At 44.0% G+C, this 23,883-nt stretch overlaps 1 protein-coding gene across 3 annotated transcripts in view; it reads right to left on the bottom strand.

Annotated features, from left to right (window-relative positions):
* Positions 1-23,883, bottom strand: part of map2k7 (mitogen-activated protein kinase kinase 7) — a 104,856-nt gene that overhangs the window by 40,277 nt on the left and 40,696 nt on the right. For 2 of the 3 annotated variants that reach the window (XM_052042093.1, XM_052042094.1), the window contains 4 exons: positions 21,318-21,384; positions 11,401-11,514; positions 4,713-4,832; positions 519-626 (listed from right to left, as the gene is read on the bottom strand). In XM_052042093.1, coding sequence (XP_051898053.1) covers positions 519-626; positions 4,713-4,832; positions 11,401-11,514; positions 21,318-21,384 — 409 coding nt within the window. The remainder of the gene's footprint in view (positions 1-518; positions 627-4,712; positions 4,833-11,400; positions 11,515-21,317; positions 21,385-23,883) is intronic. The other variant, XM_052042095.1, reaches the window with a different exon arrangement.

Raw genomic sequence — 23,883 nt, 5'->3', positions numbered from 1 at the left:
AAGAGACAGGCCAAGGGTCCCACTGATATAAAACAGGATTACAAAACAGCATTATCTTTTTCTACCCAGTGCTTTGAATACTTTTTTACTAAAGTAGTTAATAAGGTTTCATAGTGTGTAGAGGCTCAATGTGCCAGTTTCTTTCAGCTGAGCCTGCTTTGCTCAGGCTGGACAGTTCAGGCCACATTATAAATCTGAAACCAGGTTCAAGGACATGGTGCACTGGAACACTGAGCAATGCAAAAATGGATGTGCTGCTTTTCAGTTGAGGTATCAAACTGGGGCCGTGATTATTTTATCACATGAGTCACAGAGCAGGGAACACTCACAATGATCTACTGAAATTCCCCTCTCACAACTGCAACAAGAAAGGTCATTCATTCATCAGTGTACAATGTGACTATTTAGCTTTTCCTCTTCATGTTAATAGAAAGTGTATCCCAGGATTTTAGAATATTCCTTTAATATGTATTGAGGCAGCTAAATGGCTAGCTGTTTCTTTCTATATCCTTACTTACCGCGACAGTCATTTTGCCAAGAATCCTTTCCGGAATAGGCCCCTGAATCCGTTTCTTCAGCTTCTCAGCACATGTGCCCATCAGTTCCATGGCAATGAACACATCAGTCTGCACATTACAGGAAACAGCTCTGGGTCATTACATGGAGTCTCAAAACATCTGCTATTAGATTTTAGATTACTTAAAAGTATTAATTGTTAATATAGTAATACATGATATTCCAGGGGGTTTAACCCGGGGGGTGGGAGCCAGAGTGTCAGGGCAGCAAGTGGAGAAGCTGTGGGGAAAGTAGACGACAAGAAAAGATGGAAACCAAAAGACTGAGCGTGGTGCGACTAATGTTTTGGGTTGCATCTATTTCAGTGCAAGCAGCATTGTAGGTAGGGCAGATGAACTCAGAGTGTGGATCCGTACGTGGAATTATGATGTTGTAGCCATTAGTGGGAATGGTTGCAGGAGGGGCAGGACTGGCAGCTCAATGTTCCGGGGTTCCGATGTTTTAGACGTGACAGAGGGGGAGGTATTAAAGGCGGAGGGGTGACATTACTCATCAGGGAAAATGTCACGGCAGTGCTCAGAGAGGACACACTGGAGGGCTCGACTACTGAGGCAATATGGGTGGAACTGAGGAATTAAAAAAGGGACGACCACGTTAATGGTACTATATTATAGACCTCCCAATAGTCAGCGGGATTTAGAGGAGCAAATTTGTGTACAGATAGCAGACAGTTGCAGGAAATATGAAGTTGCTATAGTAGATGATGTTCACTTTCCACATATTGATTGGGACTCCCACACTGTAAAGGGTCTGGATGGGATAGAGTTTGTCAAATGTGTTCAGGAAAGTTTTCTTAATCAATATGAAGAGGTCCCAATTAGAGAGAGCGCGATACTGGACTTCCTCTTCGGCAATGAGACAGGGCAGGTGACAGAAGTGAGTGTAGGGGAACATTTTGGATCTAGTGATTATACTTCCATTAGTTTCAAGATAATTATGGACTAAAATTAAAGACTAAGGGTTAAGATTCTAAACTCGAGGAAGGCCAATTTTGAGGGCATCAGAAGGGATCTGGCAGGCGTGCATTGGGATAGGTTGTTTTCTACCAAAGAGATGCTTGGTAAGTGGGAGTGAAAGAGAATCCATAGGGTTTCTATAGCTATATTAAGTACAAAAGGACAGCAAGGGACAAAATTGGTCCTGTTGAAGATCAGCGTGGTCATCTACGTGAGACTAGAACTAGAGGTCATAAGTTGAGGGTGAAAGGTGAAATATTTAAGGTGAATCTGAGGGGGAACTACTTCACTCAGAGGGTGGTGCGAGTGTCAACTGAGCTTTACTTTATACTTTATTTATATAGCATGGTAACAGACCCTTCCAGCCCAAAGAGTCCGCACCACCCAATTACACCCATGTTAAGCTACTCATCTGTATGTCTTTGGAATGTGGGAGGAAACCAGAGGACCTGGAGGAAACCAATGCAGACACAGGGAGAACATATAAATTCCTTATAGACAATGGCAGGAATTGAACCCCAATCGCTGGTGCTGTAATAGTGTTAAGCTAACTGCTACACTACTGCGCCACCAGCGGAAGTGGTGGATGTGGGTTCAATTGCAACATTTAAGAGAAGTTTGGATAGGTACATGGATGGGAGGGATTTGGAGGGCTATGGTCTGGGTGCAGGTAGATGGGACTAGGCAGAAAGCCAGGCCAGCATGGACTAGATGGGCCGAATAACCTGGTCTGTGCTGTAGTGCTCTATGACTCCCTACTCTGTGTCTCTACACAAGGGTCTTTTTTATAGGGAGTGGATTCATTCAAAAGCTAGATAAATAAGAATGGAAGAACACTGTAACCACCCATGACTGCATGATTTGCTTTCAGACGAGGTTTATAGCATTTCATTGACTCTTCCATAGATGTCTGTCATTAAGCCATGCACTAGAATGGGAAAGCTTTCTGCTTCCTGCATTCTTTGAAGAACACCCAGCTTCTATAAAACTGAAGAGCAACTGCAGCCCGTCTCCAGGCAACCTTTCTGAGATCCACTCCTGTGGCATTTTTACACATGAAAAATTATTTGGAAAGGGAAACTGAAGGAACACATTTCTCCCGACCATCACTAGTACCTACAGGAGGCGCTGCCTCAAGAAGGAAACATCCATCATCAAAGATCTCCACCATCCGGACCATGCCAGTTTCTCACAGCTACCATCAGGCAGGAGGTACAGAAGCCAGAAGTCCCACACCACCAGGTTCAAGAACAGCTACTTCCCTTCAACCATTCGGTTCTTGAACCAACTGGCACAACACGGTAGCGTAGCAGTTAGCGCGACGCTATTACAGCACCAGCGATCGGGGTTCGATTTCCATCACTGTCTGTAATGGGTTTGTACGTTCTCCCGTGTCTGCGTGGGTTTGCAAAGACGTACGGGTAGGTTAATTTGGGTTTAAAAAATGGAGGGCGCGGACTCGTTGGGCCGGAAGGGCCTGTTACCACGCTGTAAATAAAACAAAACCCTAATCACTACAGTTCAGCAACCCTGTGACCACCTTGATGACAGCACTAAACTGGACTTTGTTTTTTTGTTCTAATTGTGATCTTTATTGTGAATAATTTATGTTTAATTAATGTTTTTTTTTGTGAATGCTGCTTACCTGATGCTATGTGCCTGTGATGCTGCTGCAAGTAAGTTTTTCATCACACCTGTGCACACATGTACTTGTGCATATGACACTAAACTCGTCTTTGACTTTGACTGGCAAACTGAAAATAATACAACTACATTTAAGCAGGGGAAAGGAATAAAAGACTGTGGCTAAAGAGGGGTGGAGAGTAAGGTGTGTGTAGAGCATAAACACCAGCAGAAATAATTTGAACTGAATGGCCTGTTTCTATGTTGCAAATGATTTGACCTGGAGTTTGCTGGACGTCATCCAGCACTTCCCAGTAGAAGCAGTGTTTTGGGAACCCCAAGCTGATGCTCAAGTTGTGGTCTCATTGGCCAAGCTCTGACAGCCATTTTCCAGCTGCAGGTCACCAGCCAAGGAGGAGCAAGAGCAGGCACTTACGTGGGAAATCTGCTCCCAGATCCTGCACCAGCTTATACCTGGCATGGGATCCAAGAGCCTTGTCATTTGAATGGGAATTGTACATGATGGACAAATTTTTTGATTTATACAGAAATACATCAATCAATGAATTATTCTCATGTAAATGACCTACTAATCAATAAATTTAACATTATTACAAAATATAATTTTTGGAAGGGCATAGTTTTGTGTGTATTTTATAACATCCGTGTTGCTCTCACCCGCCTGGGACAGCAACGTGCTAGCAGTCCCTTTGGATCTGAAATCAAAATGATATCCCTGCTGACTGCAAGTGTGGGAAGTGGAGGATGCACATAATCTGATGGAAGGAGAAAGGCAGAATGGGAAGACACATGCCAACTAAAACATGACAACGTTAGGGTGAAGTGAAACATTTAAACAGTTATGGGCAAGGAGCACTGTGGGATTATGGGACACCTTTGTCAATAAGCTTGCACAGACATATTGGGGTGAATGGCCTATTTGGATCTGTATCATTCTGTGTCTACTTTTCTGTTTTTTCCATTTTAGAAGCAGTAAAGTTTAAGGTGACGGACACTGTCACACAAGATACAGGACAGAAGTTTCAGGATTCCATTTCCCAAGGCTTTTTTCACTTGTTCAGCAAGTGATCCCACCAGACTTGATTACCTTGTACAGTTGTCCTCAACCCAACTTTCTCATGACAGATAATGATTTGCTACATGGCATTTAAATAATAAAAATTAAATTTTCCATTTTCAAATGTGCTGACCTTGACTGTGCAAAATGGATTCTCATGTACCCAAGCTGTTCATATTTGGAAGATATTTTTGCTGTTCTATTTGCCTTTCTAGGTCTCCTGTACAATACGCTATGTCCGGCACTGTGGGCAGGTAACTGCACAGCTCAGCTCCAGTTGATGAATGAGAGAGATCTTACCTGACCCAAGCCTTTTAAATTCCCTAGCTGAACCGAAAAAGTCTGACTTCTGACTTACACTCATACAACAGAAAATATCTCTGTAAAAGATTTACACGCACAAGCCAAGGTACTGCTATCACAGTGTGTCACTGTGAACAGATTGCTTAACGAAGACGACAATCTGAGGATGTGCTTACATTGGTAATGAAGGTCCCGTAGCACTGCACGATGTAAGGGCAGTCATGACTTTTCAACACCACATCCAGATCCATCAGGATACGTTTGTTCTCTTCTTTGTTACCCGAGCGACGCATTTGCTGAAAATAAAAAAAACGCCAAACCCATGTGCCTTAGTGTTATCAAGTCAGACCTCCACACAATTCATGAGATAAGTCCTACCTTGGTGTACTTATGTTTGGAATGATCTGTCTGGATGGTATGCAAAACAAAGTTTTTCACTGTATCTCAGTACATGTGACAATAATAAACCAATTAACGTTTTAGGTTACTGACCTTTCAAACTGGTTAGTTGATGATCAGTTTGAGTTCCACTAAGATAACTTAACCCTAGACCTCTTTACAGCTTTGGAACTAAACCAAGCAGTTCTAGAGAAGAGCTGGGACTGACCACCTTGACATGAAGACAATGTGTGATATTACAGTCCTAATAAAGTTTAGTTAATGGGAGTCAATAGAAAAACTGTGCACTGGTCACAGCCACACCAATCACGAGAGAAGACAGCTGTTCGTGACCATCATCTCATCTCCGGACAACATTCAAGGCTGGGTTGAGAAATGCACAATGAGCATCTCTAACAAGTGACAGCCTAATCACCTCCCTTTGACATTTGATGACATAAGACAGGAAGCACGAACAGGAGTCAGCCATCCCACCCTTGGTATCTGCTGCGCCACTAATTAAGATCCTGGCTTATCTTCTACCTCAGTGCCATTTCCTACAATATCTCCATATCCCTTTACACCCTTCCCATGCCCAGAAACCTATCAACCTCTGTTTTAAATGAACTTAGTGACTGAGCCCGCACAGCTCTCTAAAAGGCTCACCACCCTCTGAGTGAAGAAACTTCCTCTTACTCTGTCCTAGATGGTCTGCCCCTTATTCTGAAATGCTGTCTTATTTTAATCCCTGGTCCTGGATTTCTCAGTCAGGGAAACATCTTCCCTGCACCTCATCTGTCAAGCCCTAGAAGAATTTTGTATGTTTCTCTGAGACTTCCGCTCGTTCTTCTAAACACTAGATAATACATTCCCTGTTTATCAATCTTTCCTCTGCTAACTCTGGAACCAGCCTCGTGAATCTTAGCTGGACTCCCTTAATGGCAAGAGACCAAAACTAGACACAAGCTTCAGTGGTGGTCTCACTATGGCTTTATGCAATTACCATAAAACCACCTTATCCGGTATTGCTAGTGAGAGAAAATCAGATTACAGAAAATAAGTGAGGGAATTGAGCTGGCATAGACTTGATGAGCCGAATGACCTCCTCCTATGTCAGAAGGAAGTATCAGCATTCAAAGTCTCTTGCAATAAAGGCCAACTGATGAGCCGAATGACCTCCTCCTATGTCGGAAGGAAGTATCAGCATTCAAAGTCTTTTGTAATAAAGGCCAACTGATGAGCCGAATGACCTCCTCCTATGTCGGAAGGAAGTATCAGCATTCAAAGTCTCTTGTAATAAAGGCCAATATACCATTTTCCTTCTTAATTGTTTGCTACACCTGCCCGTTGGTCTTCAGCAACTTACGAATGAGTATACCCAAGTCTCTAAACAGGATTTGAAAGGCTAAGATGCATCTGTTTTAACAGAAGGAGCCCGAGTGGTAAAGCAGATGAATCTGGAGCATTCATCAGCATGTGGGAATATGATATTGTCGCAGTCACTCAGACATGGTTGATAGAAGGGCAGGACAGGCAACTCAACAGTCTAGGGTATATAAGTTTTAGACGTGATAGGGATGTAAAAGAGAGGGCATTGTACTGTTGATCAGGGAGACCATCACTACAATAATGAGGGAGGATACCTTAAAATGCCCTTCAAATGAGGCCAAATGGGTAGAGTTTAGGAATCACTTCACTGGGATTATACTAGAGGCCTCCCAACAGTCAACAGGAGACAAAGGAGCAGATAGGTAGGCAAATCACAGAGAAGTGCAAGAGGAACAGGATTACAGCAGCAGGGGATAGGGTTAGAGTAGCTTTCCCAATACTAACTGGGATTGCTTTAATGTGAAAGAACTAGGCAGGAGGAATTTTTGAAGTACATCCAGGAGAGCACTTTGTGCCAGTACATGGATAGTTCTACAAGGGACGGAACACTACTAGACCTAGGTATGACTAGTGAGGTTGCAGATGATACAAAAATTTATGCTATTGTCAATAGTGTAGTATTGTTAACTGTAGTCTGAGGCTACAGAATGACATTGGTCAGCTGATATATTGGATGGGGCAATGGAAGATAGAATTTGATCCTGACAAGTGTGAAGCGATGCATTTTGAGGGGTCAAATAGGGACAGGATATATATGAATATAAGGCCCTAGGGAGTATTGAGGAACAAAGGGACCTTGGTGCACAAGTCCAAAGGTGCCTGAAGGTGGCAGCACAGGTAAATAGGATGGTGAAGAACGTAAATGGGATGCTTGCCTTCAATAGCCAGGGCCTAGAATACAAGAGCATGGAGGTCTTGGTACAACCTTCTAAAACGCTGGTTAGGCCACAGCTGGAATATTGTGAGCAGTTCACATGAAACTCCTTTTCTGCTGCAGTTCCCTATAACCCCCAATTCCATGATCAAATATTTATCAATCTCCACCTTAAATATATCTAATGATCCAGCCTCCCTCATGCTCAGGGGCAGAGAATTCCAGACGTTCACCACCCTCTGAGGGAAGAAATTTCTAAGCACCTCAATTTTAAATGACCAGTCCCTTATTTTGTAAACTTATCCCCTTGTTCCCGACTCTCCCACAAGTGAAAACATCTCAACATCTATCCTGTCAAACCCACTTAGGATGAATAAGGTCACCCCTCATTCTTCTAAATTGCAAGAAATACAGATCCAAGCTGTCCAACCTATTTTGATAGGACAACCCCCTCATCCCAGGAATTAATCTGGTGAATCTCCTTTGGACTGCCTCCGAGACAACTAGATCCTTTTTTTAGGTAAGGGGACGAAAACTGTACACAGTAATCCAGGCGTGGTCTCACCAACACTCCGTACACTGTGACAAAACCTCCTTATTCTCAAACTCTAACCCCTTTGCATTGAAGGCTAATATACCCTTTGTCTTCTAAACTATTTGTCGGATCTGCCTTCTAACGTTTTGTGATTCATGCACTAGACAACATAGATCCTGGTGAACTACACTCATCTGCACTCACTCACTTTTCTGCTCGCAACAGTGTGGGAGGGACCTGATTACACTGGTGGGGTTGCAGAGGAGATACACCAGAATATTGCCTGGGATGAGGAGAGACCTGACTGGGTTTGTTTTCTTTGGAGCAGAAGAGATTGAGGGGGAACCTGTTAGAGATTTACAAGATTATGAGGGCAGAGACGTGGATAATGAGAAACCTTTCTGCATGGCAGAGGTGTCCAAAGTTTGAGGTGAGCAGTAAGAGGTTTACGGGGATCTGAGGAAGAATTTTTTCTCCCACAGGGTGGTTGGAATCTAGAACCCATTGCCTGAAGTGGTGGAGACAGGTACTCTCACAACATTTAAAAGCACCTGAACGACTACTTGAATCACGAGGGCATAGCAGGCTACAGACCAAGTGCTGATAAAAGGGACTAATATAGGTAGGTACTTGGTGGTCAGCATGGACATGGTGGATTGATGCTTTTGAACTGTAAGACTCTGTGACCACTCTCTCACCTTTTATCAACTACTCTGCTTTATTCTGTTATGCGCACCACAGTGGTTAAATTCACATTTTTTCCAAGTTATTTTCCATCTGCCATGATCTCACCTCCTCACTCAGCTTGTCCATATCTCCTTGAAGCTTTATACATCCACACCATACTCACAATCCCACCTTGGTTAGTACTGCCAGCATAGAAAACTGATGAAGCACAAAGCATATTGATGAAGGTCGAGCAGTGGATGTGGTGTACATGGATTTTGGTAAAGTGTTTGATAAGGTTCCTCATGGAAGGCTCATTCAGAAAGTCAGGAGGCATGGGATCTAGGGTAACTTGGTTATGTGGATTCAGAATTGGCTCACTCATAGAAGACAGAAGGTGGTCGTAGATGGAGGTCGGTGACCAGTGGTGTTCCTCAGGGATCTGTTCTGGGACCCCTGCTCTTTGTAATTTTTATAAATGACTTGGATGTGGATGTGGAAGGGTGGGTTAGTAAGTTTGCAGATGACACGAAGGTTGATGGTGTTGTGAATAGTGTAGAAGGTTGCTGTAGGTTACAACAGGATGTTGATAGGATGCAGAGCTGGGCTGGGAAGTGGCAGATGGAGTTCAACCCAGAAAAGTGTGAAGTGATACACTTTGGAAGATCGAATTTGAAGGCAGGACTCTTAGCAGTCTGGAGGAACAGAGGGAACTTGGGGTCCACATCCATCGATCCCTCAAGGTTGCCGCGCAGGTCGACAGGGTTGTAAGGAAGGCGTATGGTGCGTTGGCCTTCACTAGTTGGGGGATTGAGTTCAAGAGCCACGAGGTAATGTTGCAGCTCTATAAAACTCTGGTTAGATCACATCTGGAGTATTGTGTTCAGTTCTGGTCACCTTGTTATAGGAAGGATGTAGAAGCTTTAGACAGGGTGAAGAGGAGATTTACCAGGATGCTGCCTGGATTGTCTTATGTCATGTCATATGAGGATAGGGTGAGCGAGCTAGGGCTTTTCTCTTTGGAGCAAAGGAGGATGAGAGATGACTTGATAGAGGTGTACAAGATAAGAGGCATAGATCAAGTGGACAGTTAGAGACTTTTTCCCAGGACTAACACAAGGGGGCATAATTTTAAGGTGATTGGTGGAAGGTATAGCGGGGACATCAGAGTTAAGTTTTTTTACACAGAGAGTGGTGGGTGCGTGGAACGCACTGCAGGCAGAGGTGGTGGAGGCAGATACATTAGGGACGTTTAAGAGTCTCTTAGATAGCCATACGAATGATAGAGAAATGGAGGCCTATGTGGGAGGGAAGGGTTAGGTACATCTTAGGGCAGGATAAAATGTCGGCTCAACACCGTGGGCCGAAGGGGCTGCACTGTACTGTAATGTTCTATGTTCTTAAAATAGAACAGTACAGCACAGGAACAGGTCCTTCCGCCCATGACGTTGTGCCGAACTAATTAAATGTCTCACTAAACTACTCCCTTCTGCCTACTCCGTGTCCATATCCCTCCGTTCTCTGCACATCCACGTGCCTATTTAAGAGCCTCTTAAATGCCTCTATCATATTTGCCTCCACCACCACCACCCCTGGCAGCACATTCCAGGTATTCACCACTCTGTCTAAAAAACTTGCCCCGCACATCTCTTTGAACTTACCCCCCTCACCTTAAATGCATGCCCTCTAGTATTAAACATTTTGACCCTGGGAAAAAGGTACCAGCTGTCCTGTCTATCTATGCCTCTCATAATCTCATAAACTTCTATCAGGTCTCCCCTCAGCCTCCGCCGCTCCAGAGAAAACAACCCAAGTTTGTCCAACCTCTCCTTATAGCTCATGCCCTCTAATCCAGGCAACATGCTGGTAAACCTCTGCAGTACTCCAGATGCGGTCTAACCAGAGTTTTATATAGTCAAATATGGAAATTTGACATTTGGTTCCCTGAGAGCACCCACTAAGCTGACCTCTTTCAGAACTCTGTCATCGAAATCATCGGGTCCTTGGCTTTATTGGTTTAAGTTCACCAGCTTCTCTGCTACTACTTTTGATGAATATTCAGTTTCTTCAGTTCCTCATTCTCGTTAGACCCTGATTCTCTAATATTTTCTGTCTGTCTACATTTTTCAGGTTTTGGGTCTCTTCTTCCATAATTACAGACACAAAGTAATTGTTTCTATTCTATTTCTTTATTACTGATTATATATTCGCCTGTCTCAATCTGTAAGGGACCCGCACTTGTCCTCGCTAGTCTTTTCATTTTCATGCACCTATAGAAGCTCTCGCAGTCTCTTTTTGCGTTTCTCCCCAATCTCACTCTGTCTTTGCCCTTCGTTGTGTGTTCTAAGATGCTCCAAATCCTCAACTGTTTCTTGGATTTCACACTATCTTTTATTTCTCTTTGTCAGCCAATGCTGAATTACTTTGTCTCTCCCTCACAGGGATTTATGTATTATTTCTACAAATGCTAACCTTTTAATCATACCTTTCAATGTCTTCTTCCAGTCCACCACAGTTCCGCTCTCCTAACTTCACATTTTCCTTTGTTTAGATTGAAGATCTGAGTTTCACATCAATCATCCTCAATGTCAAATCCTATCATGTTTGGATACAGGACCTTTACTTTCATCAATGCAACATTTTTCTGTACTTTTATCTCCTGTGCTGCCTATTTATTTTTTGAACTTCCCCTTCTCTCTGTTTCCTTCCTGAATTCCCTTCAAACTGCTTCCCCCCCCAATCTCATTCAACCTCATCCGCCCTAGTGAAACCCAAGTGCAAAACAGCTTCAAGTATGCTGAAGACCATTCAGTGATTTTCATGGTTCAGGTGTACATTGACTAACATTTGCATTCAGTCATCAATAAACAGCAAGCTGGGTAACACTACTTTCCCATCAAAAGTGTTTATGCTTCTGAAAATTGTTTTTTTTCCCCAAGAAAGAGGAGTTGTTCAAGTTAGGAACAAGACATCCGGATGCCTCCCCACTCACTTTCAATCTAATTCGGTGTGCCTTACTCACCTTCACTGCTATTATGTGTCCTGATTTCTTGAACCTCATTTTCCAGACCTGCCCGCATGTACCACTGCCGATCTCGCCCAGGTTTTCCAGGTCACTGATTTCAGCCTGATATCGCTGACACAAACATACAAAGAACCAGTGGTCATGGAATGGTTATTATAAACTCTGACCTGTAACATTTGACCATGATATTAGAGAACTCATAGAATCACATTCAGCACGAAACAGGCCCTTCAGCCCACTGAGTCTACACCAGCCATGAACTGACAATGTGGAAAACTGCCAGGGTTCATCCTGTTCGTCAGGCCTTATCCAGCCTCTCTAACCACTGCCCAAGCAGCAAAGTGATGAAAGGCTTTAAAGCAGTAACCTGGTCACTAATGCTCCAGATTCATTACAGACTTGCAAAGAGCTGAGGGGAGAGTGACTGTCCTCGACATCAAGGAAGCACTTGACCAAGTCTGGCATTAGGAGTGTTGAAGTTAATAAGTATCGGGGAAAAATACTCCAAAGGTTGGGAGTTAGACCTCACCCTAATATAGAACCTTCTGTACACGTTCATTAGAAGTTTGAAAAGATAAGTTGGAATATAGTTAGCGAGGTTGAAACATTCACTGCATTAAAATATTAACTACATGATGTACCAGCAATGGTCAGAGCACAGCTGTCTGGGAGGAAATCATATCAGGGAGAAAGAACCAACAGACATTGGCATTATATTCTTTAACTTAGAAGTATCAATGGATTACTTTTTAGCAGAGTGCTAACAGTAAGTTTCTGCCCCGTTATCTTAGCAAGGTTAGGCCACATTTTCTTTGAGAAAGTAAACAGACTAGGTTGGCTGCAATGCTGATTACGGAAAGGAAAATCCTATGTCAATATCTTTAGGCAGATAAAACCTTTGAGTCAATAATGATGGTGCCAGAGTGGGTTTGTCTGAAATGTTGTTTAAAAATGACACACCAAAGGTTACTTGAGTAATCCAGTCATGAGGAAGGGGACACATTGCTTAATCAGAGAGAAAGTGGTTGCCTGCTGAGATAATTGGAATAGTGATGGACTGGGAGCACTTGCCAGCTCCCTGAAACAGAATATTTAAATTCATACCTGAAACAGAATATTTAAATTCATAAGGGGAAAAAAGCTGGCAGCTAATTAATAGCTCTATGAGGGGGACCCTAGTGGACCACGCTAGCTTTGATTTAACAGCTTGATTATCAAGAAGAAGAAAAAAGGATGTCGTTAAGCACACAGATGAAACATTGCAAGGGATTCATCACATTTGTTAAGGGTCATCTGTCTGTTTCATATCATTGTCCTGTGATAATTATGGTAACAGTCATTTCTCTGTGAGCCAATTAAACCGTTCCATTCACTGGCCCTGTGAATAAGCTGTGGTCTTTCAAAAATGTTAAAATCTAATGCAAAGTTAAATGGATATGATTGTCCGTCATTTCAGCCTGAGGCACCGTCCTAGGACCAATCAGCTTCACCTTTCTTCCATCAGAAGGGCAGAAGTTAGGACGTTTGCAGACGTATGACAATGTTCAATTCCATTCACAACTCCTCAGCAAGTGAAGCAGCCCATGTCTGCATGCAGCAAGGCCTAAACATTCATAATAAGTGGCAAGTAAATTCAGATCATAGAAGTGCCCAGCAATAGCCATCACGAAAGAGAGTCTAACCACCTACCTTTGACGACAGCATTATCATAACAAAGTCCTAAAACATCAAACTTCTTAGGGCCAGCAATGGCAAGAAACACAGACTAGAGTAATGATATAATTACAGTTAATATGACAGCAGGTCAGAGGCTGAGCCTTCTGTGGTGAGTAATTCACCTCCAGACACTCCAAAGCCTTTTGATCATCTACAAGGTACAAGCCTGATGTCTTCCTCGTGTCTAAATAAATGCAGCTCCAACAACGCTCATGAAGCTTAATACAATCCAGCACTGCTGCCTTGGGCATTTCCACGTCACCTCCCAAATCCTGTGACCCCACTCCCACTCCCACTACCGGCAATGGCCAGGTGGGAACACCAGCACTCGCAGCTTTGCTGTCCAGACTACTGATATTCTACTTGTAGTGGAACCCGCAGGTGGGGCATTGCCATGCACATTATGGCCTCACCATTCTTGGTGGTAGAGATCGTGAGTTGAGTGGTTGCATGTATTGTGGAGGGTCGCAGTTGTCACGTGACAGCACTGCCCCCTACCTGGTCAGAAGACACACCACTGCCAATCAAGGTTTGTCCCCACCCCACCCCACCCATCAGCACACACCTGACCATTGGCCTTCGTAATTGATTAGTCCTTGCTGGCACCGGGCCATTGGCCTTTGTAAATTACCTGGGCTGGACACCCCCCCCCCCCCACCCCACCCCCAGCCCTCCAGCCCTATAAAGAGTGCCACATGTGCTTAGCTCTCTCTTTTTTCCACAAGGGACCACCCTGCTTCACTCCAGGCCGAGTATCGTGGAACGGCGCTGGAGAAATCGTTGGTGAGGTGTGCACTATCAAAGGGTTGGGAGTGTCTTAGTTAGTGTCCCTAGTAGCACAGAGCCGTGACTGCACTGAGTCAAGGGGTGGCGGGTATCATATTGTTTTACCTTGATTGTCTGTACCCAGTTCGTTGTGTGTGTGTGTATTTTACCACTGTTGCAATTTTCCCATGCTCGCTATAAACTGTGCATGTGTGTGTGTGTTATCCCTGTTACCATTTTCCCACGTTCGTCTTTTGTAAATAAATAATTTATCTCCAGACTGTGTTCAGAGTCCTTGCCTTCCGAGACCCCGAATCTGTTTCATAACAGTGGTGATGCAAGTAACTGGTGTATTTTGTGTATCATATACATCGTTGGGGAGTCAGGAGTTGAGTTAATTGCCACAATTAACTCAAGTTTCTGACTAGTCTCTGACCTGCCCTTTTAGCTATGGTATTTACTTGGTTGGTCTGGTTGAATTTCTGCTCAATGATAACCACTCAAGATGTTGATGGTTGGGTACTTGGCGATGATAATGCCATTGAATGTCTCTCTCTTGTTGGTGATGGTCATTAACTGTCATTTTCATGGTATGAATGTTTCTTGCTATTTATAAGCCTATGCCTGAATGTTGACTAGGTATTGATACATGCAGACCTGGACTGCTTCATTTGCTAAGGCATTGCGAATGGAATAGAACATTGTGAAATTGTTAGCAAGCATCCCCATTTCTGATCTTAAGATGGAAGGAAGGTTTATTGATGAAGCATCTGAAGATGGTTAGGCCCTGAGAAGCACCCGCAGTGATGTCCTGATTGGTTCCCAATAACCTATGTGCAAGGTACAAGGACCAACCACAGGAGTACTTGCCCTTGCTGCCCATTAACTTCAGCGTTATCAGGGCTCCTTGATGCCACACTCACTCCAAGGTTGCTTTGATATCAAGAGCACTCACTCTCACCTCACTCACAAATATTTAAGAGTGGCTCTCCACCACCTCCCTAAGAGTAATTAGGGATGGACAATAAATGCCAGCCTTGACAGCGACAGTCACATCCCAAAAAATGAACACTCAAGAAAGATGAAAAGACATGGAGTTTGATAACAACACAAAGCTGCTTTGCAAGTGAGTTCAGAGAAGGATAATGAGAACATGGAAAGTGATGTAAAAATGGTAAGCATATCTCTTTTAATATATTTGGAGTTAAAGATGGAGTAGGATCTACAGCCTAATTGAAAAGTTCTGTAGACTAATTCATACAGCATAAAAACTAAAACAAGTGAATTAGAGTGTGATGGAGTGAGACATGTTACAAGATGAACACAGTTGGGAAATAAGTATTCAGAGTTCCTTACAAAGGACAGAAAAAATGGAAAAGTAGGAGGATTAGCTCTATTTATAAATAACCATTTCACAGCTTTATAAAAAGATAAGGTACAAGAGCTCTACTACAATTAAATAATCTTGTCATATTAAAGGATGTGAGAAATAGTATAAACCTGAAAGGTCTTATTCAAAGGCAAAACTGAAAATCTAGAGACTGGGAGAAACATGTAACAGATACAAAAACTACACAAGTTACAAAAACAGAAATTAAGAAAGAGGGTCGACACAGGATATCAAGGACAATAATACAGCCTTTACAAATCTACTAGTGTGAAATGGGTGGCGAAGTACGAGTCCTTAATGGAAGAGGAGGTGATATTAGAAATAAGGAAATAGACTTTCTCAGTCATACTTCATACAGGTTTTCACAGCACAGTAAGAGATAAAGTACATGAAAAACATGGAAAACAAAATTAAACCAGGGGTAAATTAATGTGATATGGAAACTAAAAACATTAAAGACAGGCAAAACTTCAGGACCTAATGCTTCCATTTCTAGTCATGATCTTTTAAAACGTGATTCAGAAGTTCTGCCTTTGGTTCAGAAAAATGCTAATATTGCTCTGGCAGGTAAGGTAAAGGAGAATCCTCTGATTTTACAAGTATATTTGAAGCAAAAGGGTAAAGTGGGAGAGCATAGGTCCCCTTAAGGATCAATGTGGCCAACTGTGTGTAGAAACAGGAGATGGGTAAGGTCTTAAATGAATATTTCTCATCTATACTTGGAGAAGATTATGGAAGCCAGGGAATTCAGGGAAGAGAATAGTGATGTCTTGAAACATATTCATGTTACAAAAGAGTAGCTGCTGGAGGTCTTCAAGTGCATAAAAGGTGAATAAGTCCCAGATACCCGACCGAGTGTACCCGAGGACATTGTGGGAAGGTAGGGAAGAAATTACTGGGGCCCTGGCAGAAATACTTGCATCATCATTAGCCACAGGTAAGATACCGGAAAACTGGCTATACTAATGTTAGGCCTTTATTTAAGAAGGGCTGCAAGGACAAGCCAGGGATCTACAGGCTGGTGAGCCGAACATCACTGGCGGGAAAGTTACTGGAGGGGATTCTGAGAGACAGGATCTACTTGCTTTTGAAAAGGTAAGGAATGATTAGGGTTGTGCATGGGAAATCATGTCTCATGAATTTGAAGATGTCGCCAAAGAGAGGCGACTTTTTGTGTGCAGCTCCCAAGGAATTATAAAATACTCCCGGTTACAAGCACTACAGCTGGAATCTGCAGCCACAGAGACTGCGCTAAGTGACATTGTTTCAAGACATTTAAAAAAACTAGCGATCTTAAGACCTGACAGACTCGGGACTCCAGACCACCCCAGGAGTGAGGGCAGCAGCCAGAAGCTCAGTAAATGTCTGCACTGTTTCAGCAAATGTGGCTGCAGGTAAAACTGAAACGCAGGGTCCTAAAGACACCCTCCCTACCATCCTCCTGGCTAATGTACAGTCTCTGGAAAATAAAATTGAAGACCTCAGAGCAAGACTGCAGTACCAGAGGAACATCAGGGACAGTTGTATACCCTGCTTCACAGAGATATGGCTCACCCCCAGCACTCCAGCCCAAGGGCTTCACCATCCTCCGCATGGACCGGACAGTGGCATCAGGTAAAGGCAGAGGCGGCGGCGTTTGCTTCACGATTAACTCATCGTGGTGCACAGACATGGCAGTTCTGTCTCAGTCCTGCTCCCCTGATCTGGAACATCTGGCAGTCAAGTGTTGTCAGTTTTATCTACCGAGGAAGTTCTCCGCCGTCATCCTGGTAGCAGTGAACACTCCACCCCTGGCAGATGTCAAGCTGGCATCGGAAGGGCTGAGCACCATGATCAACAGTCACGAGGCAGCACACCCTGATAACTTCCCAATCATCACAGGGGACTTCAACCTGAAATCTCTGACCAACTACCACTAACACATCACCTGCAGAACCAGAGGAGCCAATACACTCAATCACTGTACACCTCCATCAAGAATGCCTACCATGCCAAACCGTGCCCACACATTGGTAAGTCTGATCACCTGGCTGTACTTGTACTCCCAGCATGTAGGCAGAGACTGAGGACCGCAGCACCATTGGTGAGGACCATGAAGGTCTGGTCAAGGGAGGTGGAGGAGTGTTTACCATAGAATCATAGAACAGTACAGCACAATACAGGCCCTTCGGCCCACAATGTTGAGCCGACCTTTAAACCTCGCCTAAGACTATCTAACCCCTTCCTCCCACATATCCCCCTATTTTAAATTCCTCCATATGCTTATCTAACAATCTCTTGCATTTGACTAATGTACCTGCCTCCACCACCACCCCAGGCAGTGCATTCCATGCCCCAACCACACTCTGGGTAAAAAAAAACCTCCCTCTGATATCGCCCTTGAAATTCCCACCCATTACTTTAAAGCCATGCCCTCTTGTATTGAGCATTGGTGCGCAGGGAAAGAGGCGCTGGCTGTCTTCTCTATCTATTCCTCAATATTTTGTATACCTCTATCATGTCTTCCCTCATCCTCCTCCTCTCCAAAGAATAAAGCCCTAGCTCCCTTAGTCTCTCCTCATAATCAATACTCTCCAAACCAGGCAGCATCCTGGTAAATCTCCTCTACACCCTTTCCAACGCTTCCACATCCTTCCTATAATGAGACGTCCAGAACTGGACATTGTACTCTAAGTGGGGTCTAACCAGAGTTTGGTAGAGCTGAATCATTACCTTTCAGCTCTTAAACACGATCCCACGACTTATGAAAGCTCACATCCCATACGCTTTCTTAACTACCCTATCCACCTGTGAGACAACTTTCAGTGATCTGTGGACTGGACCATATTCAGGGATTCATCTTCAGATCTGAATGAATATGCCACAGCTGTCACCGACTTCATCAAGACCTATGTGGATGAGCGTGTGCCTTCAAAAACATACCGAGTCTTCCCGAACTAGAAGCCCTGGATGAACCAGGATATTTGCAGTCTGCTGAAGGCCAGATCTGAGGTGTTCAAGACTGGTGATCCAGAACCCTAAAAGTAGTCCAGGTATGACATACGGAAGGCCATCGTGAGAGCGAAAAGTCAATTCTGTGAAGTTAGAGACACAACCGGATGCACGACAGCTGTGGCTGGGTTTGCATGCCATTACTTCCTATAAGGCAAAACCTAATAGCATAAATGGCAGTGATTCTTCACTCCCTGATGAGCTCAGCGCCTTTCATGAACGCTTTGAAAGGGAGAATAACGCTACACCTGTGCGAATCCCCACAGCATCTGGTGATCCTGTGATCTCTGTCTCAGAGACTGACGTCAGAACATCCTTCAAGAGGGTGAACCCTCGCAAGGCATCAGGCCCTGACAGTGTACCTGGCAGGGTACTGAAATCTGTGCTGACCAACTGGCTGGAATATTCAAGGACATCTTCAACCTCTCACCACTGCAGTCGGAGGTTCCCACCTCCTTCAAAAGGACATCAATCATACCGGTACCCAAGAAGAGCAGGGTGAGATGCCTCAATGACTATCGCCCGGTCGCACTCATATTTACAGTGAGGAAGTGCTTTGGGAGATTGCTCATGGCTACAGTTAACTCCTGCCTGAATAAGGACCTGGACCCGCTGCAATTTGCCTACCACCACAATAGGTCTACAGTGGATGCATTCTCACTGGCTCTCCACTCAGCTCTGGAGCACCTAGACACAGCAAAACATCTCAGGCTGCTGTTCATCAATTACAGCTCAGCGTTCAACACCATCATCCCCTCAGTACTAATCAACAAGCTTCAAAACCTGGGCCTTCTTACCTCCCTCTGCAACTGGATCTTTGACTTCTTCATCAGGAGACAACAGTCAGTGCGTATCGGTAGTAACATCTCGTTGACAATCAACACAGGCGCACCTCAAGGATGCATGCTTAGCCCACTGCTCTACTCTCTCTACACTCATGACTGTGTGGCTAGGCACAGCTCAAACGCCACCTATAAAGTCGCTGATGACACCGCTGTTGTTGACAGAATCACAGATGGCGATGAGGAGGCGTACAGGAGTGGGATAGATTTGCTGGTTGAGTGGTGTTGCAACAACAACCTCACATTCAACATTAGCAAGACCAAGGAATTGATCATGGACTTCAGGAAGGGGAAGTTGGGAGAACACGCACCAATCTTCATTCAGGGGCCAGTGGTGGAAAGGGTGAGCAGCTTCGAGTTCCTGGGCGTCAACGTCTGAGGATCTATCTTGGGCCCAACACATCAATGCAATCACGAAGAAGGCATGCCAGCGGCTCTTAATGAAGTTTGAGGAGATTTGGTATGTTACCAAAGACTCTTGTAGATTTCTACAGATAGTGGAGAGCATTCTGACTGGTTGCATCACCGCCTGGTATGGAGGCTCCAATGCGCAGGATCGAAAGAGGCTGCAGAGGGTTGTAGACTCATCATGGACACAACCCTCCCCACCATCAAGGACATCTTCAAGAGGTGGTGCCTCAAGAAGGCAGCATCCATCATTAAGGACCCTCACTACTCAACACATGGCCTCTTCATGTTACTATCGTGGAGGAGGTACAGGAGCCTGAAGACACACACTCAATGTTTCAGGAACAGCTTCTTCCCCTCCACCATCAAATTGCTGAGCGGTCCATGAACACTACCTCCTTATTCCTCCTCTGCACTATTTACTCATTTTTATAACTCTGTCTTTATGCATAGCACTGTACTGTTGCTGGAAAACAACAAATTTCACAACATATGTCAGTGATAATAAACCTGATTCTGATTGAGTTTTTTGAAGAAGCAATCAGTAGGATTGATAAGGGCAGAGTGCTAGACGTTGCCTACATGGAGTTTAGCATGGCCTTTTAGCAGGGTCTCCATGAGAGGCTGGTCTGGAAGGTAATATCACATAGGATCCAAATGAGCTAGCCAATTGCATACAAAATTGGCTTGGTGGTAGGAATCATAGGGTGGTAGTGGAAGGTTGTGATTCAGATTGAAGGCCTGTGACCAGTGGTGTGCCGCAGGGATTGATGTCCTTCTGTTGTTTGTCATCTACATTAACGATTTGGATAAGAATGTAGTTGGTGTGGTTAGTAAGTTTGCAGATGACATCAAAACTGGCGGTATAGCGGACAGTACAGAAGGTTGTCAGATTACAACAGGATCTAGGTCAACTGGGAAAGTGGGCCAAGGACTGGCAGATGGAATTTAATTCCGATGTGTAAAATGTTGCCTTTTGGTAGATTAAACTAGGGCAGGACATACACAATAAATGGTGGGGCTGTTGAGTGTGTCGTAGAACAGAGAGACTTAGGGATGCAAATACATAGTTCCCTGAAAGTGGTGACACAACTAGACAGGTTGGTGAAGAAGGCATTTGGCACGCTTGCCTTCATCGATCAGGGCATTGAGTACAGTGCTGGGACGTCATGTTACAATTGTACAAGACATTGGTGAGACTGCACTTAGAGTACTATGTGCAATTCTGCTTGCCTAGCTTTCAGAAGGATGTCATTAAGCTGTAAAGGGTGAAGAAAAGATTCACAAGGATATTATCAGGACTGGAGAGCTCGAGTTACAAGGAGAAATTGGATAGGCTTGGACTGTTTTCCCTTGAGTATGGGAGGCTAAGGAGTGACCATATAGATGTATATAACATCATGAGGAGCAATGATATAAAAATTATTTCCTCTAGCAATGGGGTCCAGAACAAAGAGACACAATCCTAAAAATAGAGTCAGGCGTTCGGGGGATGTCAGGGAATACATGTTTGTGTCAAGGATGGTTGAAATATACAACTCTTTCAAAGCTGCCAAGGCTGACAGTCAATTGAAGATTTCAGGGTGATAACTTTTATTGGGTGAGGGATATGACTACAAGGCTGGCAGGTGGAATCAAGATACAGATGATGATAATCTAACTGAATGGCAAAACATTCTTGAGGAGCTGAACAATCTACATCTGTTCCTGTGTTCCTAATATTTTCTACATCTTGGGCTTTCTTAATAGAGCCAGGTCGCAGTTCCAGCCACTTCAAATGAAACACGAGCAGCAGCTCTTACCTGCCCTCCTATCGTCAGGTACCCAGTCTGCTTCATGATCTCCTGCAGCTTCTGCTCGATCTCTATGCTGTAAAAATAAACAAAATAAAGGCTTTGGCAGACCTCGAACAAGTCACAAAGTTAGAATGAAAGCCAACAACTTTTTGCTCAGAAAGCCAAATAATCCTTTCCTCCCGACACAGAGCATATTGCCCCAGTGACGTCTTGCCAAACTGCTTGTGACAAAAGATCTCTACCCTGAAGTGTGTTGTAGAACAGAGAAACCTACGGGTACAGGTACATAGTTCCCTGAAAGTGGTAGACAAGGTGGTGAAGAAGATGCACTTCATATTCCTCATGTCATCAATGAAATCGCTGTGGATGATTCTCTGGAACACTGACACTGACAGAAATCTGTCGTTGGGCCACACAGTGGAACCTCCTTGCTCATCTACACATCCTATCAGCTGCTGGGCTCCAAGAATCACTGACTCTCCCTTCCTTTTGTTCTATCACCACTCAAGCCTCCTAACAAGATCGAAAGATGTAGGAGCAAATATACACCCTGTGAGTCTCCTTCACCATTCGGTAATAATATGGCTAAATGTCTACATCAGCTGCACTTTCCCCACTTATTTCTGGTTTTCTCACCATTCAAGCATGTATGTATCTATCTTAGTCTAAAATATACTCACCAGCTGAGCATATTCCCAACATTACCAGATCTTCTAACCATCCCAATCCTTCAACAGCCCAATTGGCCTGATCCTAAGTGTCCATCCTTCACATGTTCCTAATGGGACCCCACACCCCCACCCCAACCGGTTCTCTGATAACACACGTCTTCACTCTCTGGGCCTGATTCTCTGATCACCAAACTCAATAGCCACATCCTGGGCCCATTGTGGCCTCCAAGCATCAGCCCCTGATATCCACAGCATGCAAGGGACCAGTTCAGTAACGCCTGAGATCCAAGGTCTGGAGTTTGCAGCAGCAAGCCCGTGGCTGAAATTAGCACTGTGTGCAGTTCTGGTCACCACACTATAGGAAGGTTGCAATTGTGCTGGAAAAGGTGCAGAGGAGATTCACCAGGATGTTGCCTGGATTGTTTAGTCACAGGGAGAGATTGGGTAGGCTGAGTTTGTTTTCCCTGGAGTGAAGGAGGCTGAGTGGTGACTCGATAGAAGCATATAAGATTGAGAGGCATAGATAAGATAGTCAGTCAAAATATTTTTCCCATGGTGGGAGTATCAAAAGGGAGGGAATCTTAAGGGTAAAAAGTCAGGGAGTGGTTGACATCTGGACCTCGCTGCCAGAGGAGCTGGTGTACTCAGGTACAATTACTATGTTTGAGAGGCATTCACACAGGCACTTAAATAGACAAAGCATCGAAGGGTATGGTCCTAATGCAGGTAAATGAGATTGCAGATGCGCAAGAAGATTGACAAGGGCACATGTCTGTGCCGTGGCACTCCAACTCTATGGCACTCCACACAATAATCGCACAGTGCACTGTTAGTTTTAGATGGAGAGGGTGCAGTAAAGATTTATGAGGATGTTGTCAGGAACAGGGAGAGGTTGGGCAGGCTAGGACCTTGGAGAGTAGGAGACTGAGGTGATCTTATAGAGGTGTATAAAATCATGAGCGGCATTGATGGGGTGAATGCACTCAGTCTTCTTCCCAGGATTGGGGAACCAAGAACTAGAGGACATAGGTTTAGGGTGAGAGGGGAAAAATTTAATAGAAACTTTGGGGGTAACTTTTTTATATACACAAGAGGGTGGTACATATATGGGATGAGCTGCCAGAGGGAAGTGGTTGAGGCAGGTACAATAACAACTGTTAAAAGACAGTTGGACAGGTACACGGACAGGAAAGGTTTAGAAAGTTATTGGCCAAACTTGGGCGAATGAGACTAGCTTGGATGGGGCATCTTGATCAGTACGGACCAGTTGGGCCGAAGGGCCTATTTCTGTGCTGTATGGCTATACGAGTCCATGATGATTATTTTTGGATCATCCTTCCTTAAGTAAAGAGCTACATTTTAAATAGTACACAATTCCTGCATAATTACAGCAAGACTTCATTAGTCCTCCACTTCAATCCATCCTTCCAATTAGACAAAATAACTATTTGCCTTCCTAACTGCTTGGAGTAAGTGTACAGTGGCTTTTAAATACTTCAGATTATTAATGTTTCTCACCTTCTTAGCAAAATGTACAGTTTCATATCTCCTCACATTCCACCAATTAGGAACACAGTAATAGATCTTATCCTGATTAGAAAACACATTTTTGATAATAAAAATTAATAGCTGCATGAAGGACCACAGAAACTGGTTTGCTGTTGGGTCAATGAAGATACATAGAGGTTGTGTACCATATTCAACCTGTAGTTGGAGAACTCAGGTGGGGGTGGGAGGGGGAGGGGGAGGGCAGTGAATTTCTAGAACATGTTATCATCAAAAAGGAGGAGGCATTGGGCTTAGAGCAGATAAATCCTAGAAAAATCTGAGATGTATTCCAGATTGTTCTGGGATATATCCCAGATTGTTCTAAGAGACGGGACTAATCCATACTTGGGAAA

This window comes from Pristis pectinata, chromosome 31 (genome assembly GCF_009764475.1).
Source record: "Pristis pectinata isolate sPriPec2 chromosome 31, sPriPec2.1.pri, whole genome shotgun sequence".
Lineage (NCBI taxonomy): Eukaryota > Metazoa > Chordata > Chondrichthyes > Rhinopristiformes > Pristidae > Pristis > Pristis pectinata.
The sequence above is the reverse complement of the archived record's forward strand: the minus strand, read 5'-3'. Positions and strand labels throughout refer to the sequence as shown.